Source organism: Podarcis melisellensis (assembly GCF_964234715.1).
Source record: "Podarcis melisellensis genome assembly, chromosome: 4".
In the NCBI taxonomy this organism is placed as follows: domain Eukaryota; kingdom Metazoa; phylum Chordata; class Lepidosauria; order Squamata; family Lacertidae; genus Podarcis; species Podarcis melisellensis.
In genome coordinates, this window is record NC_138531.1 from 46185345 (window position 1) to 46203071 (window position 17727).

Below are 17727 nucleotides of genomic sequence, written 5' to 3' on the forward strand. Positions count from 1 at the left end.
TAAAATAAAGAAAAAACGGGAAATGAATAAAAAGCATTAAAAACAAACACAGAGTGGAGGTGGGAGGTGGGGGATTCTCTATAAGAACCTTGTATAGTCTAAAGGGAAAAGAAGAGAAAGCAAATGAATTGATGGACAAATAAATCAAGTAGCTGTTGTTTGCTGAAAACAGAAATAAATGAAGAAATAGATAAACAAATCACACCAAAAGCTTTACCAATGAACCAAGGGAAAGGGAAATGATCCTGTACTGACCTCTCCTAAAAGTTTGCAAACTAACACAAAATGGAAAAAAAGAAAAGAGGGAAAGCACAAATTGATACAAGTGCTGTTTTTTAATTGTTAAGAAACAGAAAATGATTGGGAAGGATGCCAATAGTTCACTGCTCTTATAAATGCCTTGATTTCCAAGGCAGAATTTGCAGATGGACAACCACGTCAAAAATATGGGCTCTTGGCTGACCCTCAGGTGGCAGGCCCACCCGTCTTCCCCAGGACAACAGGAGCTGAGGTGAATAGTTCTGAAGTTCCTGCCTGGCTCACTAAGTCCCTGGCTAGCGACATGCAAAGCAGAGCTTTCCAACCTCTTCCATGTTGGTGACACACTTTTTAGACATGCATCATTTCATGACACAGTAATTCAGTTTTACTAGCAAACTGGAGGTTAAACTAACCCCTTTCCAGCCCCGGGAGGAACATGGGGAATGTTTTCACTACACACTGTAGTCAACATGTTGCATGTTGCGACACACAGTTTGGAAAGCTCTTCCCCAGAGGCTGTGGGGGGAAGGAGACAAGTCAAGATAAGCCACTGTTCCTGCCTCTTCCACCAAAGGGAGCTTCCAATGGATCAGAGTCACTTTAATAAACAGCAGGAACTTTTAAATTCTCAAAACGTACACCAGATCCAATCCAGTATATACTGAATTATTTTGGAGGCAAGAAGGATTTAATAAAGCAAGTAGACTTTGAGACCCTCAGGGCTGTTGGCTACCCTGCCAAGGCTGCTAAACTACAAAATGATTTATATAACCATTTAAATTTCATGTTGTTTTTACAACCTATGGTCACACAATAAAATTCTGCTACAAAAGCTACAGAGCAGAGTATATGGAGCTAAATCATCGTTCAAGGGGGGCTAAGGTGAGAAAATGAGAAAGATGAATCCTGGATCTAGTGTCTAGGATCCAGAATGGTCCAAACAAGAAATGAATTCAGGGGGAAATAGAGTGAGGGGAGAGTTTAAAATTGAAATAGTGCATTCTGAACCTCACAAGGAAATAAACAGAAAAGAAGGGGCAGAAGGGTGTGTGTGAAGCCATATAAATAATACACCTAAACTGTTCAGGCCCAAGAAGGCTGGTGGTTCAGAGAAAGTGGCCAGGAGCAGCCTAAAGAACAGAAAAGGGGACCTACCCAAAGCAAGAAATTAATCCCCTTAAAAAGATGGCAAAAATGTAAGCAGGCCTTCAGAAGCCTCAGAACATGCAAAAATCTATTAGCTAAACTGGAAACTAAGCAAAAATAATATTAAGCAAAGAAGTGAATGACCTCTAGCACTGACTACTGGGTCCTTTGAAACCCCCATTAATTATCTCTACTTTTCTGCATTCTACTTTTCCTCATTACAATTCAATTATGTATTGGTAAATGATAGTCATGGAGCAAACACCTGCAAAAGCAGTTTTCCATTGTTTTAGAGGATGACACGATCCCAAGTCTTACTGGGGCACAGGGAGACTCATGAAGATCATCCAGTGCTGCTAGCCACATCCAGTAACAGATCTTGTACTTTATCCACACTGGGGTCTTAGTGCAACTACAGCATGGTCATGATTCTGCTTCTCAAACACCAGACAGATATTTCTTCCCTCAAGACAGACATTCAAGCCTACTTCAGGCATGAGGAGAATTTCTTGACCAAACTTTCCTTACATTCCTTCTGGGGTAATCATATTTACAAGCACATAGATTTGCTTCCCAAAATTTAGCTCAGTAACAGAGATGGTTTTGTTGGGTTTCAATTGTTGTTTTGTGCGTGCCATTCCAATGCTTATTTACTAGAGTGGTCTTTTTTGTAGTTGGGATTAACCAACCCATTGTCTCAGTACACACATCAGAAAGCAGAAGCAAACATGGTGTTGAGAAAATATATTGGCATGGCTATCCCTATATAGTATTTTACCATGCAAAATGCAGCCCTCCCCACAATGTGAGCTTGTATGGAGAGAAATTAAATGGAAATTGGCCCTTACTGAAATTTGCACTCCTCATTTTCAAAAGTTAAGCACATCTGAACATCATCTCAACAAACACATTTTGTTTGCTTTTTCATGCACAGCATGATCACTTATTATTAATATTTTAACAGCACATTTCAAGAACGACATATATTCTTAGAGAATGTTTTCAAAATTGCACATAGGAAGTAGGTATTTTTGTTTTGTTTTTTTCCATTTCTTCCTGAATAGCTGCACTATTTTCTCTTACTGTCAAAGAGAGTGCAATGGTTTTGTCAGGGAACTGCCATCTAAAGCGCCGGGGGCGCAAAGGCTCACTGAGGTTGAGAGAGGAGTAGCAGCGGAAGAGGGAACCAGTAGAGGGCGAGCAAGAACTCCAAGGGAAAGTGAGTCGGAGGGATGGCTCAGAGACACTTCCAGCGAAAACAGTGGGGAGGTCTCAGGACCTCCTATAGGGACACCCACACCTCGCCGGAAACTGTCACGCCGAGAGGCCAGACGACGTGTTTCCGTTAAAGAGCTTTTATGTTGGAAAAGATTCCGAAAGCAGCCACTTTCGGATTCTACTAGTGATTGACGCAGCCATGCTGGAGGGGCTCCGTCACAGGCAGAGGTTTGAAAACCTGATCAAACTCTGAGGGACTTGCATTTTACGCACAAGCAGCTCATCGTCCCATCACAGCAATCCGAAAGTCACCGAAAGCCAGCTTGTGCAGGGAGAAGCATCATGAGCAACCCAGCCGGAACCGGAGGAGCAGGAGCAGCTGGAGGGGGTCCAAGCCTGGAAGAAAGGTACAGGGCGTTGGAGATCCAGTTGGCGCTGCAAACGGCGAGGCTTGAGGAGAGGAGGGCTCAGGATGCAGAAAAGGGAAAGGAGAAAACCACCCCGCTCGCCAGAAAGGTACCAGGATTGGTGCAGAAATTCGGGGGGGATCCCAGGAACTATCATGCCTTTAGAACAGAGATGCAATACGCTCTAAACTTGCAGTTTGATGACTTCCCCGACGAGGAATCGCGAGTGGCTTTTGTGATTGGCCATCTCGAATCCGGGGCGAAAGATTGGGTTTAGACCCCTGATGGCAGCGAATAATGAGATCCTAAAGGACACGAGGAAGTTTTTTCGTGCCATGGACCTGATGTTTTCCAGCGATATTGAGCAGGGGGTGGTGCGAAGGCAGTTAATGGCTTGCCAGCAAGGAAGCAGATCTGTCCGTGAGTACTGGACTGAATTTACTATGCTGATTCATAAATTGGGGTGGGACCTATCGGCGGAGCCCATCCAAATGCTTTTCGAAGAGGGGCTTTCTTCAACCGTCAAAGATGAGCTTTCCCGGGGGCCCAGGGCGGAGTCTATGGATCAGTTAACCAAATCTGCGCTGTCCATAGGAGCGCGCCAGGAGGCGAGGGCTTTGGAAAAGCGGGAAGGGAAAGGAGACCGTTGGAGGGAGTTCCGCATTCCAGACATTCCAGAGCCACCTTTCCCGCCGGCAGAGCCGATGGAAGTTGGAACAGCGCGGGCGCGCGCAGTTTCAAATCCCAGTGAAGGGCGGAAGAAGGAGGGAAAGAGCGCCAAGAGATGTTATCTCTGCCAACAGCCAGGGCACTTTGCCAGAGTCTGCCCACAAAGAAAGGAATGGCAAGGGATGGCAGGAGCTGTTGGGGGAAAGGAAGAGGAAGGCAAGGAGCAAGTAAAAGCCAACGCCTGGCTGCCACCGTCGGGGCACAGCAGCCAGGCCAAAGAGCAGTGAAAGTGCCCACGCCGGAACCTCCCAGACCCGCTTTAGTGATAGAGGTGTTACTAGAACTGCCAAACGGACACCCACTAAAGATCAAGGCGCTTTTGGATTCAGGCAGCTCCTGTAATTTCATGAGTAAGGAGTTTGCAGCTGAGCATCAGATACAGACCATCCCTTTAAGTAACCCCTTGCAGGTGACTACGATTGACGGCAGAGAGCTGTTGGGGGGAGAAGTTAGCCAACAGACTGTCCCGATGATAATGAGGGTGGCAAGGCACACCGAACAGATAGCGTTTAATGTGGCCATCCTGGGAGGAGCGCCCATCATTTTGGGGATGAGCTGGCTGGCGCTACACGATCCGCTAGTGGGCTGGCATCAGAGGGTGGTCTCCTTTGGGTCAGCGCATTGCCTAGAACACTGCAAGGAGGGGAAGGTTTCGGGAGGAGACAGAGTCACCCTAGCCGGGATGGAAGTAATGGACAAAGGGAAGGTGCCCCCGCAATACGCAGATCTGAGCAACGTATTCAGCGAAAGGGAAGCAGACAAACTGCCACCGCATAGACCCTTTGACTGTCAAATCAACCTACTCCCTGGGGCCCAACTCCCAGTAGGCAAGCTGTACGCCATGTCAGACAGGGAGATGCAGGAGCTGAGGGAGTTCATTGACAAAAACCTGAAGCGAGGTTTCATCAGAGAGTCCCGAGCGGTGGGGGGCAGCCCAGTGTTTTTTGTGGACAAAAAGAACACAGACAAACCGAGACTGGTGTGTGACTTTAGGGCCCTCAATGCAGTGTCGGAGCCCCTGGCTTTCCCTATGCCCCGAATTGATGACATTTTGACCAGAGTAAGGAAGGGAAAGATTTTTACAAAGCTGGACCTGCGGGGGGCGTACAATCTGATACGCATAAGGAAGGGAGATGAATGGAAGACCACCATGTTTACCCCTTTGGGAGCCTTTGAATACCTCGTTATGCCCTTCGGTCTACAAGGGGGCTCCGCGTGTTTTCAAGCTTTTATAAACCACGTTCTGGGACCTTTGCTCTACAAGAATTGTGTGGCCTTTTTAGACGACGTGTTGGTGTATTCGGAAGATGAGGAACAGCATGTGAGGGACGTCCGAGAAGTGTTGGGCAGGCTGCAAGCCAACCAGCTGTGGGTGAAACTGGAGAAGTGCCAGTTTCATACCAAGGAGGTGGAATTCCTGGGGTACCGCTTATCAGACAAGGGATTGGCCATGGATCCAGGCAAGGTCCAAGCGGTACTGGAATGGAAGACACCGAAGACCAAGAAGGACGTGCAAAGATTCTTGGGGTTTGGGAACTTTTATCGGAAGTTCATCAAGAACTTTGCCCACTTGACGGCGCCCATCACCGACTGCCTCAGCAGCAAGAAGAAATTTGTTTGGACGGTAGAGGCGGATCGAGCCTTTGAAGAACTGAAAAGGGCTTTCGCCTCGGAAGAACAACTTCTGCATGTGGATTTACGAAAACCCATGAGAGTGGAAACCGATGCATCCGACCGGGCGGTAGGGGCGGTCCTTCTTCAACCGGGGAGGAGTGCGTCGGAGTGGAGACCGTGTGCCTTCTTCTCGCGGAAGCTGAATAAATCCGAGAGGAATTACACGGTGTATGACAGGGAACTACTTGCCATTCACGAAGCATTCCGGAGGTGGAGACATTTATTAATTGGGGCACAACACAAGCTGCAAGTGTGCACCGACCACAAGAATTTAGAGTATTGGAGAACAGCTCGAGTGCTCAACCAACGACAAGTGATATGGGCACAGGAATTCTCCAAATTCAACTTTGAAATTTGTTATGTGCCAGGCCCAGAAAACGTCAGGGCGGACGCGCTCTCACGCAAACCAGAGTATTGGGAAGGGGAGGGGGTGATCGAAGAGAGACATGTCATCCCTGAGGACCGCTGGGTGTGTGGGGCGGCGCTGGTGGGGCAACGAGAACTGGTAGAGGAAACGGAAAATGATGAATATGCCCAGGATAAGCTCAGAGGTCTCAGGGGGGAGGGCGAGAGCCCCGGAGGTTTTGAGGAAAGAAATGGGGCATTGTATTACAAAGGGGCACTGTATATACCCGAAGGTGAATTGAGGGGGAGAGTACTCAAGCAGTTGCATGATAGCCCCACGGCGGGACATTTTGGACAACACAAGACCATGTGGTTGGTTACCAGGGAATTTTGGTGGCCTAAGGTGAGGGAAGATGTAAGGGAGTATGTAAGAGGGTGTGACCAATGTCAGCGAGCCAAAGGGGAAAGAAGGGCGCCGGCAGGGTTATTAGAACCATTACCCACACCAGAACGGCCTTGGGAAGCGATATCAATAGATTTTATGACGGATCTGCCAAAGTCCAAGGGGAAAACAGCCATCATGGTAGTAGTAGACCTGTTAACTAAGATGTGCCACTTTGTAGCATGCTCACATGCAGTCACAGCGGAAGAAACAGCGAAGTTGTTTGTAAAACACATCTTTAGGTTGCACGGGGCTCCCTTGAGGGTGATCTCAGATCGCGGCAAACAATTTACTTCCAGGTTCTGGAGGAAGCTCATGAGCTTGCTGCACGTGGAAGTCAATTTTTCAACTGCCCGGCACCCTGAAACCAACGGGCAGGCGGAAAGAGCAAATGGCATTCTTCAACAATATCTGAGGTGTTATGTCAATGACAGAGAGAACGATTGGGTCGAAAAGTTGGCGTTGGCAGAATTTGCCTACAATAATGCGGAGAATGTGTCCACAGGGATGAGTCCCTTTTTGGCTAATTACGGGTGTCACCCCAGGGCATTTCCAGGGGAAGGAGGGGAGAGATGGAGCGTCCCAGCGGCTGAACATTTTGTAGAAGAGATGGAAGCGATCCATCATCAGCTCCAGCTCAACTTAGAAAGGGCTAAGGCACAATATAAGAAGCAGGCAGACAAGAACAGAAGGGAAGGTGAAACCATAAGGGTGGGGAATCAAGTGTGGTTGTCAACCCAAGGGTTGCCGTTCAAAGGGGGTTGTAAGAAATTGAGGCCCAGAAGATTGGGACCCTTTGAGGTCATTCAGCAGGTCAACCCGGTAGCTTTCAAACTCCGATTACCCAACCACATGAAATTGCACCCAGTGTTCCACAGGTCGTTACTGTCACCATACAGGGGGGGACGTGAAGGGGAGTACGTCAGGGGACCAGCCTTGGAAGAGAGGGAACGCCGCAACCATGTAGCGGAAATCCTCGATTCCAGGTGGAAGGGAAATCAGGTGGAGTATTTGGTGGCGTGGGAAGGGGAACCGGAGTCAGAAAACACCTGGGTAAGTGCAGAGGAAGTCAATGACGAGGTTTTAACAGAAACGTTCCACCAAAGGTTCCCGAGGAAACCTCAGCCGATAGCAAGGTTTAGGAGGGAGTATTTCGGCACCACCGATGAGGAAGAGGAAATGGAAGGGTTCGCGGAGTCGGAGTTGGAAGAGGGAGTGGACTCCGATGACGAAGATTACCGAGAGAGTAGGAACAGCAACAAGTGGAGGGAAGTGTTCGCGACGTCGGAAGACGAAGGAGGTTCTTTCAGGGGTTTTACCTCCTCACCGCCAGTAGGGGAGGAGACGGGAGGGGGTGAAGGGGGCCCTGGAGGGGAGGTGGATGTCAGGGAACTGCCATCTAAAGCGCCGGGGGCGCAAAGGCTCACTGAGGTTGAGAGAGGAGTAGCAGCGGAAGAGGGAACCAGTAGAGGGCGAGCAAGAACTCCAAGGGAAAGTGAGTCGGAGGGATGGCTCAGAGACACTTCCAGCGAAAACAGTGGGGAGGTCTCAGGACCTCCTATAGGGACACCCACACCTCGCCGGAAACTGTCACGCCGAGAGGCCAGACGACGTGTTTCCGTTAAAGAGCTTTTATGTTGGAAAAGATTCCGAAAGCAGCCACTTTCGGATTCTACTAGTGATTGACGCAGCCATGCTGGAGGGGCTCCGTCACAGGCAGAGGTTTGAAAACCTGATCAAACTCTGAGGGACTTGCATTTTACGCACAAGCAGCTCATCGTCCCATCACAGGTTTGCATATTAAAACAAACACCTTTCTGTTTCAGCTGCAGATGTGGGCTGCTGGGCAGCTTATATAAACAGATACTAAATTTCCATAATGCATTAATGACTTAAACCTGCCAAAATACCTGTAAAACAGCAAACTGTCAAACTATCTGTCAGCTATTTTTATGCTGTCTGATAAAGATCTGGCTGCTGTTGAAGGCACAGACACACCAACACAGATCTTTAAAAGCATGCCATCACTGGAGTTCTTCAGAACACCATGATCTCATTTAGCAGGATTATTGGGTTTATGACCTGCGGTTTCCCAATTCTGAACACTGTACGCTCCACTGTGAGTTTTGATTTCCGATAAACACCAAGTCACATTTAATATTATTCTCATTAACACTTGTTCTCCTCCACTCTTTTCATACAGAAACTACCTCCTTAATTTTGAGCATTTTTCCTGGGTCTGATATCTTTTAGGAAGGCATTCACTGTACGTTGACTTCAGCTCCTAAACCTCCATCTGTATGGTGAAAATTTTCTCCCTCGTTTCTAAAAGTGGGGCAAATCAATCTGAAAATCAGGCTGAAAATCAGGACTAGGTCATATACTCTGCAAGAAGAGCTTTTAAAAGGAGAGCAACACACAGAGAGAAACAATGGTGTTGTTCAAAATGTATATACAGTATGTATAGTTTTTTGTTCTTACAAAGTAATACTCATACTTTAAATCAGTGTACTCTGGAGAAGAAAGCACAACTTTGTATAAAAACACCCCAAGCATGAGCTCTGACAAGCTTCAGATTACACCAAACTGACCTTAGCTATAGTCTCCAATGCACAGCTTCCACAATACATTTTACCACCTCCTTCAGTGTGGTGGGCATCAACTCCTCCTACAAGAAGGCATTAACTATCCCCTAGACCCACCCAGTCAGTCCCTTCTTGCAAGATCTTTAACAGCCGTGGAGGACAAGAGCCGAGAGAGCATGTAAATTATCACATGAACCTATCCAAATGCACAGCAAGGAGATCTCTTTGGGCCATAAATGAAAGCAATCTTACCAGAACAGCGCATTCAACATGTATAGTTTTTTCTGGTGCAGCTGGTATACAATTTATTTCCAGGGAAAACCAGACTTTGCTGTACGGTGCACTTTGTCCTAAACAGGTCAAGAAACAAGGAGGGCAGGGGGGAAACACAATGAATCTTGAGTATTAACTGAAGACTTAATGCAGACATGAAATCATTTCCTGTATGGAAAGCACTTATGCCCCTTAATATCTAAATTTTATAGCCTTGGATCCAAATAGCAACTTAGGTACATGCAAAGCCTTGCACTAGCTTCGTGAAATTGTTGTATTTTAAAAAATGACATCCACATTCAGCCTGAAATATTAAGTTTTCCAGGTGACAGAGAGGGTTAAGAGGCTACAGTTCAAGACAAACAACTCTGAGGTACCCCTGGTCTCACTGAAGTAATTGCCTGATTATTTGGATACTGGCTAATATAGCCTGACATTCAAAATATTTGAACCAAAACAGCTTAATGATGGAAATGTTCAAGAACCTAATGTCATTTATTTACATAGCCATGTATTTGAGATACATTTTTCACTTACATTTAGAGTACAATACAACAAGCCAAGAGTTTTGTCCATCTCCTTTAAACAAAGTCATTTGTCCATGGAGCGTCCATTAATACTTTTCTCACCATCCAAAATCACTATCTAGAGAGAATTGCTCAAGGTACAAGACCATATAATAACAATAATTTATTATTTGTACCCCGCCCATCTGGCTGGGTTTCCCCAGCCACTCTGGGCGGCTTCCATGTGTTTACGGGTTTGCTGTTGCCAGGAGCAGAGCAGCTGAGGGTCAGAGAAAGCCCCAAGACAACCTTTGATTAACCACTTCCACTTCCCCATCAACAGGGGGAGGAGCAGCATCAGGTAAGACCAGTGGATGACACTGCCCATGGCTCAGGCTCCACCTGTCTCATGGAAGTTCTAGGATGGGTGAGGTACTTGCTAGGGTTACAAAAAGTGAGTTAAAAGCCCAGCAGACAAGGCCAATGAAGACTCCTTGTCCCCACTACTCTACCTGAAACAGAGAGAAGTTACAACCTCCTTCCCTCTAGGTCTGCTGTCAAGGACAGGCAGGGTATAAGACTAGGTATGGGGACTGGACCCATTTCTTGCCACATTAATAACTCTAGCAAATCTCCCCATCACCCCATTAACTGGATATTACTAATCTAAAATTCTCTTCGTGACATGCAGTTGCAGTCCTTGGGAAACAAACATTAAAAGGCTGAAATTTTCAGAAGCTTTTAACAAAATCTTCTAAACATGTACTCCTTAGAAAACTGAGATCGTTGTGTTGTTGTGGATTTTCTTTCTTTTTAATCTGCCTTAAAGCATCATGCCATCACTTTTCATTTGGAGGTTCCAGTTCCCTAACTTCTATAAATTATTTTGCATCAGATAATTTTACATAGCTTCAGTATTGTTGCTTAAATAGGTTGAGAAGTCAGGTTTGAAGTCACACAAATTTTTAGGCAACAACCTCTGCAAATTATGCTATTCGTATATCAATGTTTCTTGATTGAAAACGTAAGAATCTCCTTATGTTTGTGGCTTGGAGCTACACCAAAAGTAACATTCTCTTGTTTAATCCAAAAGAAAAACATTTTTAATGGTAATTAAATCTAACATATTTATTTCAGAATGTGACACTGACACACACACACACACACACAAACTTTGTCTGACATTTATATTTAACTGGAAAAGGAGAGATGCCTTACAGGATCAGACCACAGTCTGCCTATCTACTGTTTTGTTTCCCACAGTAGTCAGCCAGACTCTACATGTTTATCAAGTAGCCTGGTGAGGATGCAACAACAAAACATCTTCCACAGCAGGGAGCAAAACAGCTTTTGAATATAAATGGAATAAGCTTCTGTTTCTCACCCAGTGTGATCTATCATCCTAGATTCTACCATTTCACACCCACCTACGTGAAAATACATAGGCAACAGGAATTAGTAATTTTTTCTGGTCAGTATGTGGGTCATATAAGTTACAGGAAATGTATTGTTGGCTGAAGTACTGAAAATGAGCCAGAGGAGAGCTGTACAAACTATAGAAGAATGCAAGCTAAGTTGGAGAAAATATGTATTTGATGAAAAATAAATCATGCCTTCTTTAACAGAGAGTTGGTTAGATGGGTGAAGGAAACTAAGTGGAAATAACAGCACTTGATTTTAGGTAAGAGGTCTTTTTTAAAAAATCATAGGCCAATTAAAAAATAAATTGGAAAAATGTGGACTAGCAAGTGTGCACCTTATGTGATTTTCCTCTGGTTTGGCAAGTTGTATCCAAAAATAGCAATTAATGGATTTTTAATAATAGGTGAGAAAGTTATGCTTTATTTATGATTTAGCAAAGGGTTTAGGGCACTGGTTGTGGTAAATACATAAAATGCTTTTATTGATTATTCATCTGTTTATTGGCCTGTCTATATTCTTGCGTCAATCAACCTCAAAATACTAGTCTGTTTGGATGTTTAGCTTGTTTTAGACTGAACACATCATTATATAAAAGAAGCTAATTCTGCCTGCCTAATATAAGATTCAACTGGGTTGTTGTTGTCTTTTAACAATTTCAGTGTGATTATCTCAGGGACATAATGCAATGCCACTCCAGTTTAAAATCTGAATCACCTACATGAAATAACCCCTTAAAACAAGTATTAATTTAAGTCCATTAATATTAACAATAAGACAGCCCTAATTACATAAGCATCCCTGCAATTATAGAGAACAAAAAGCTGCAATTAGGCAAATCATACTCAGCCACATACTACATGTACATTTGAGATTAATGGGTTTTCATTAGACTATTCTTTTGGAAAATACATTCTCAAAGATTTCCCAGAAACTGCTAATAATGAAATAAGGCTCTGAGGGAATATATCACATGACAATAAATAGAAGTAAATATAATGTCCAACAAATTGACCAACATAATTATTTTAAAATTTGATAGACCACAATAAAGCAGTAGTAGTAAAGAAATTTAAAATGTACAAATTTCAACTTAGTCTTCAAAAGAAAACCTGAATTAAATATCCCAGTGAATAAAACCTAGGACTAGATAAGTCTATGATCCAAGTTTCATTTTTGGTCCTTAAACTAGAAACATGTACAAAGAGATTCCAAGTTCCAAGTGATCCAATTTGTTAAAAGTTATCAGCCATTCTTGATTATTTTCTTTACAAAAGGTTTGTTTCAAGAAAATATATCATGTCGCCTTCGTGATATTATCTTCAGAAAAAAATTAAATGTTGTTATGTGGTATCATAGCAACTCAGAAAGACTACAAATATTTGTCAGTTGTGATTGCTAAAAATATTCTCTAAGAAATAATATTCCTATGTGGAATGCCTGATCCATGGCATGCAACATCAGTAAATGTGGACTGTGGTCAGAAAGTTGAAAAGTTAGACATTTTCCATTAGCCATTATATCATTTTTTTTCTTTGCAAAACATAGGCTCCTCATTTATCACAGCAGTACATAATGCATTTTTGTCTTTGTCTTATGAAATCTTTCACCAATTTGTTGGACGCGAGTGGCGCTGAGGTCTAAACCACAGAGCCTAGGGCTTGCTGATCAGAAGGTCGGCGGTTCGAATCCAGCGACAGGGTGAGCTCCCATTGCTTGGTCCTAGCTTCTGCCACCTAGCAGTTCGAAAACATGTCAAGTGCAAGTAGATAAATAGGTACCGCTCTGGTGGGAAGGTAAACGGTGTTTCCGTGCACTGCTCTGAAGCGGCTTAGTCATGCTGGCCACATGACCCGGAAGCTGTACGCCAGCTCCCTCGGCCAATAAAGCGGGATGAGCGCCGCAACCCCAGAGTCGTTCGTGACTGGACTTAACAGTCAGGGGTCCCTTTAGCTTTACCTTATGAAATCTTTCACCAATTTGTTGGGGTTGTTTTTGTGTGTGTGTGTGTGTGTTTTGTAAAGGTTCTGGTATAGTTTAAATAAGATCCTTCCCTTTTCCCCATTCACTCATGCTCAGTTTGCATTAACTACTATGCCAGTTTCACCTCAATGCTATTGCATAACGTTTATCCCCAATTATGTATTTCAACCTTATGTTCTTTCTTTCACCCCTTCTCTCCATGCACTGTATAATAGTCTGCACTTCGAGTTTTTCATTTTCTCAGGGTCACTAGAAATATAGTATTATAGGCCAAGAAATAGGAATCATACTTTTCTCTACTGCAAAAGTAAAAGGAACAAAACACAGTTGTAGTAAATGTGTGACTAGTTGCATCAGTAACATATTCAAAACTAAGATGCACTGTAAACTCAAATAACAACATGTGCTGTAATAACATATAGTAAAGAGCTTTGCTTAAAATATTTTGTAAAAATATGAGAACAAATTACTGATGACAAATATACAGTGTGAAAAACTACATGGTAAATGTTATGAAATATGCATTGAAAACAAATTATCACTCTGTGTTGCAAAAAGAATTTGGATTTAGAACAAACATTTGAATGATTCAATGAAGTTTGCACCAACACAATATGAACTGAAGACTCATACATATGGTTGCTAAAACAACTAAGGGTCATGTAGCACCCTAAAGAGTAACATATTTATTGTGTCATAAGTTGTCATGAACCACACCCCACTTTATTGGATGCATGATTGTGACTTGCAAAAAAATGACACAAAGCAATTTATTTTCAACTGAACAGTCACAAACATTACCAGGTTTCCACTCGTAGCATAGTAATGATTTATAGTTACGAACTGGTTGCAAGGACAATTTAAACTGCTCCCTGAATGAAGTATAATTTCAATGGAAAGGTTTCTATACTATTCTGATATATTATTTGGTCTAAAAAGCCTCAAGTTTGATTACTGGCAATAGTGTTTTAAATACAAACAAGCAGTTTGTATTTAACCTAAATAAGTATGTTTCTCAAAACAACAAAAGACTAGTCAGCTTACATCCAGGCAGTATGCATTATTTAAAAAGGCACATGGTTTAGTGTATAAAATATGCATTTCACTGAAAAATGAATGATGATACCACATCCATACAGACTGATAATGAAATTACCCATAATAAAAAACCTACCAGTGTTTGCTGCATTGGCTTTTTTCGGTAGTGCTCCTGATAATTTCTGAGGGATCTGTACACCATCTGTCTTCTGTTGCTGTTCTCCATCTTCAGCAGCAAATACAATTACACCTGAAACAAATAGTTACCAGATGTTCTATTAATCAAGGTATTCATTTCATAAGATGGTCTGAAACCCTCGTGCCGGTGTGCACGCAACCCTGCTTATCAGACAAAATTCCATGTTTTTAGCTTAAATGAATTTTTGTATTAGATATTTCATTTTGGAGAAATACCTGGGGCCTTCAAATATGGACCATGGCTTAAGCTTTCAGTAAATGACATCCCTTTTCCAGTTCAAATTTTAAGGCCTGACCCCCAAAGCAAACATAATGTTGTTAACCTGTTAGACATAGTTAGATATTGGATATTGTTAGATATTATCTATAGTTAGATATTGGAGAGCCAGTGTGGTGTAGTGGTTAAGAGTGGTAGTCTCGTAATCTGGGATATTGGGTTCGTGTCCCTGCTCCTCTACATGCAGCTGCTGGGTGACCTTGGGCCAGTCACACCTCTCTGATGTCTCTCAGCCCCACTCACCTCACAGAGTGTTTGTTGTGGGGGAGGAAGGGAAAGGAGAATGTTAGCCGCTTTGAGACTCCTTAAAGGAAGTGAAAGGCGGGATATCAAATCCAAACTCCTCCTCCTTCTCCTCTTCTTCTTCTTCTTCTTCTTATTGGGGGGCTGTGCTCCTTTCAGCACCACACGTGTGAATTCTGCCCCACCTTTCTATTGTCAATTGTGGTTAAGCAAAGTTAATACCTTCTATTTTTCCCTGTTGTAAAATTTAGGAATTTTATGGAAATCATTCTCATTTACCCTTTGCAACAGAAAAGTCCCTAGTGAATATGTCAACTTTTGGAAATCTCATTCTGAAATCTCAAGAAGATGAAGTGAACACCTAGGCTCCAGTTTGAAGGTAGGAGACTTTTACAGGTAAGCTATATAGACTATTTTTTACATGAAAGCAGGACTACAATGAAAAATCAATTACAAAAGAATTTGGAATTTTAAAAGGGGATTTTTAAGCAAACAAATAAAACTGAATATTGTATTGCTTCCCTTTTCAGCAGTAAAGTAAAAACTCAAAAAAGAGGGGGATATAACTTAATGTCGTGTAAAACAGAGTAAAAGACACAACGCAATATGCAAAAGAAACCATATTCATATTTCTTTGCCCAGCCACATTTAGCCAGAATATTAAAAATCTTCGTATTGCCTAATTATTAGAATGGATCCAGAAGTCTATGCTCAGCATAGACAATTGAAATCAGTGGAACAAATTAGTCATGACTTACTTAAGTCCCGCTATTTTCATTTTTTCATTGTTACTCTAAGCATGACTAAGTCTGGATGCAATCCATAAAGTTGTCAGGGAGAAAAATGGGGGAAACCTCTGTTTGAAACTCCTGTTAATGGAAGGAGACAGTTCTGGACTAGATAAGAGATGGACAAAAGGTAGATCAGGATTTACTGGCAGACCTATTGATACCTTGCAGTAGGTTGGCAAGGATTTTGGACTCCCAAGTTTCATAACAGCACGAACAAATTAAGACCTCCTCACTAAATTAGACTGCTCAAGTAAGGAAATCTTAGGGCTACCACGAATAGGATTTTTGTATGGAAGGACTGTGAGCTCAGCTCAGTTATGATACTCAAAACAAATCCCTGTGCTCAGCTGCTGAAGGAGCAGCCCTTTAATAGGTTATTGTGTTGTTTAATCAGTGAAATGCCTCTTTGGCTACGATAACTGTAGCAAAAACAGCAGAGAAAGCCTTGACTCTGAGCATGCTCTCTTCTTTCTTTGCTTATAGTCAAAGACAAATTGGCATAAATGGCACAATGCTAGACTAGTTCAGCATTCCTTCAGGAAAGTGAAAATTCAAATTGCCTTTGAATTAGGATAAATCTAGGTAGAGCTTAGATTTTGAATTGCAATGTTATTAAAAGTGGATTGTTGAGGAAGGAGAAAAACTTTTCTAATTGATACTTTGAAAAAACAGAGGTCAGTGATGCATAATTTCATTAGCAGTTAGCTGTGTCTTGTGGAATCATGCGGTAATTATCTCATACTTACAATGTAGCACTAGGTTAAAACCTACCTTGAAATTTTCCGCGTTTCCATGGGAATACAGTCAGAGTATATGCAGCTGTGTCACCAGGTTCTACGGTGAGAATTGGGTCACCACTGACAATTGGAAGATCTGAAGATACCTAGTATGACAAAAAAGCAGCAGCAAAACCAACAATGGCAAAGGCAGCACTGTCAAGATAATGTCGAAAATGTAGCTCTTAGCAGTGAGTTCAAATACAAATATTACTACATTTCTCTTAATCTTTCCTACAGTGCTTAATTGACTATACAATGAAGGGAACACTTTCTGCTGTGCTCTTTCAAATGTATCAGAGTTAAAATTTGGTACTATTAATCAAGTGAAGGTACATTAACTCCTTGAAAGATTCCTTCTGACCAGCTACTGAAAATCAGGACCTCTATTTTGTGCCACGTTCACTAAACACTTAGGCAGGGGTGAATTTGTGTAAAATGGCAGGCTATCTCGTAGCTGTGCTGGTCAGGGTGGGAGGTGGGGATGAGTAATATATTTATTTTCACCCCAGCATTCTTTGAGTATAGGGATGGAGGGAATCCTGTCCATTGAAACAAATGTTATAGGCAATTACCCACACCAGCTCCTGGTTGGCATAGGTAATAAACCCAATCCCATTGCCTATCACAGCAATAAAGAGACTTTGGATCCAGCAGATCCAAGGCTGTTTCTGCCCCATCAACATCTTGTCTCTAGAATGCCCCTTTTGAGGCCTACCACTGGCAATGGAACTACATCTATGGAGCTTTCTGCCTTGACAACAGATGCCCCCACCAGCACAGAGGCATCTCTGCCCCATCCTAACCCCCTGTGGATATGGGGAAGGGGAGTAATGGTTACCTATTCATCTAAGGAGCTATGTTAACAAGGCAGTACTGCCTAAGAAGGAAACATGAGATGAAATGCAGGGGAAATGTGCTGGAGTGAGATTGAGTAAAGTAAAGTAAAGTAACGTAAAGTAAAGTAAAAATAAACCAATCAGATACTAGGGTGGTATCTACCTGGGAATAGGAACAATGCTCAACTATTAATCTCAGATTTCATTAAGGCTCTAGTGTGGTTAAATATCAGCAATACATTTAACTACATTTAAAGCATTAGGGGGATTGAATATTTGTGCATATCTCCTCTGCTTTTCACACAGCTACTGACAAGAGGAGAAACCAGAGCCTGCTTCTTTTAGCAGACAGCAATAAGGAAAGCAGCCAAATTCTCCCAGGCTCAGCTGAGACCAGCTGTTGACAACAGGGGGCCTTCACCTCACCACTGGCATCAGACAAGGAAAAATTAAATATAAAAATAGTTTGAGGGATTTTTTTAAAGTATATATATATATTGCTTCACAATATTTTCTAGAATTTTAAACCAACTAAAACATTATGTATACTGATTAAATTTCTTTCAGGGTGTGTATA

General features: G+C 42.7%; 1 protein-coding gene across 1 annotated transcript in view; it reads right to left on the reverse strand.

Moving 5' to 3' along the window:
• The window catches only part of CFAP47 (cilia and flagella associated protein 47), a 200419-nt gene that overhangs the window by 84043 nt on the left and 98649 nt on the right, over positions 1–17727 (reverse strand). Inside the window, exons 49-51 of the mRNA XM_081908931.1 lie at positions 16307–16418; positions 14163–14276; positions 9060–9157 (exon numbers count right to left, since the gene is read on the reverse strand). Coding sequence (XP_081765057.1) covers positions 9060–9157; positions 14163–14276; positions 16307–16418 — 324 coding nt within the window. The remainder of the gene's footprint in view (positions 1–9059; positions 9158–14162; positions 14277–16306; positions 16419–17727) is intronic.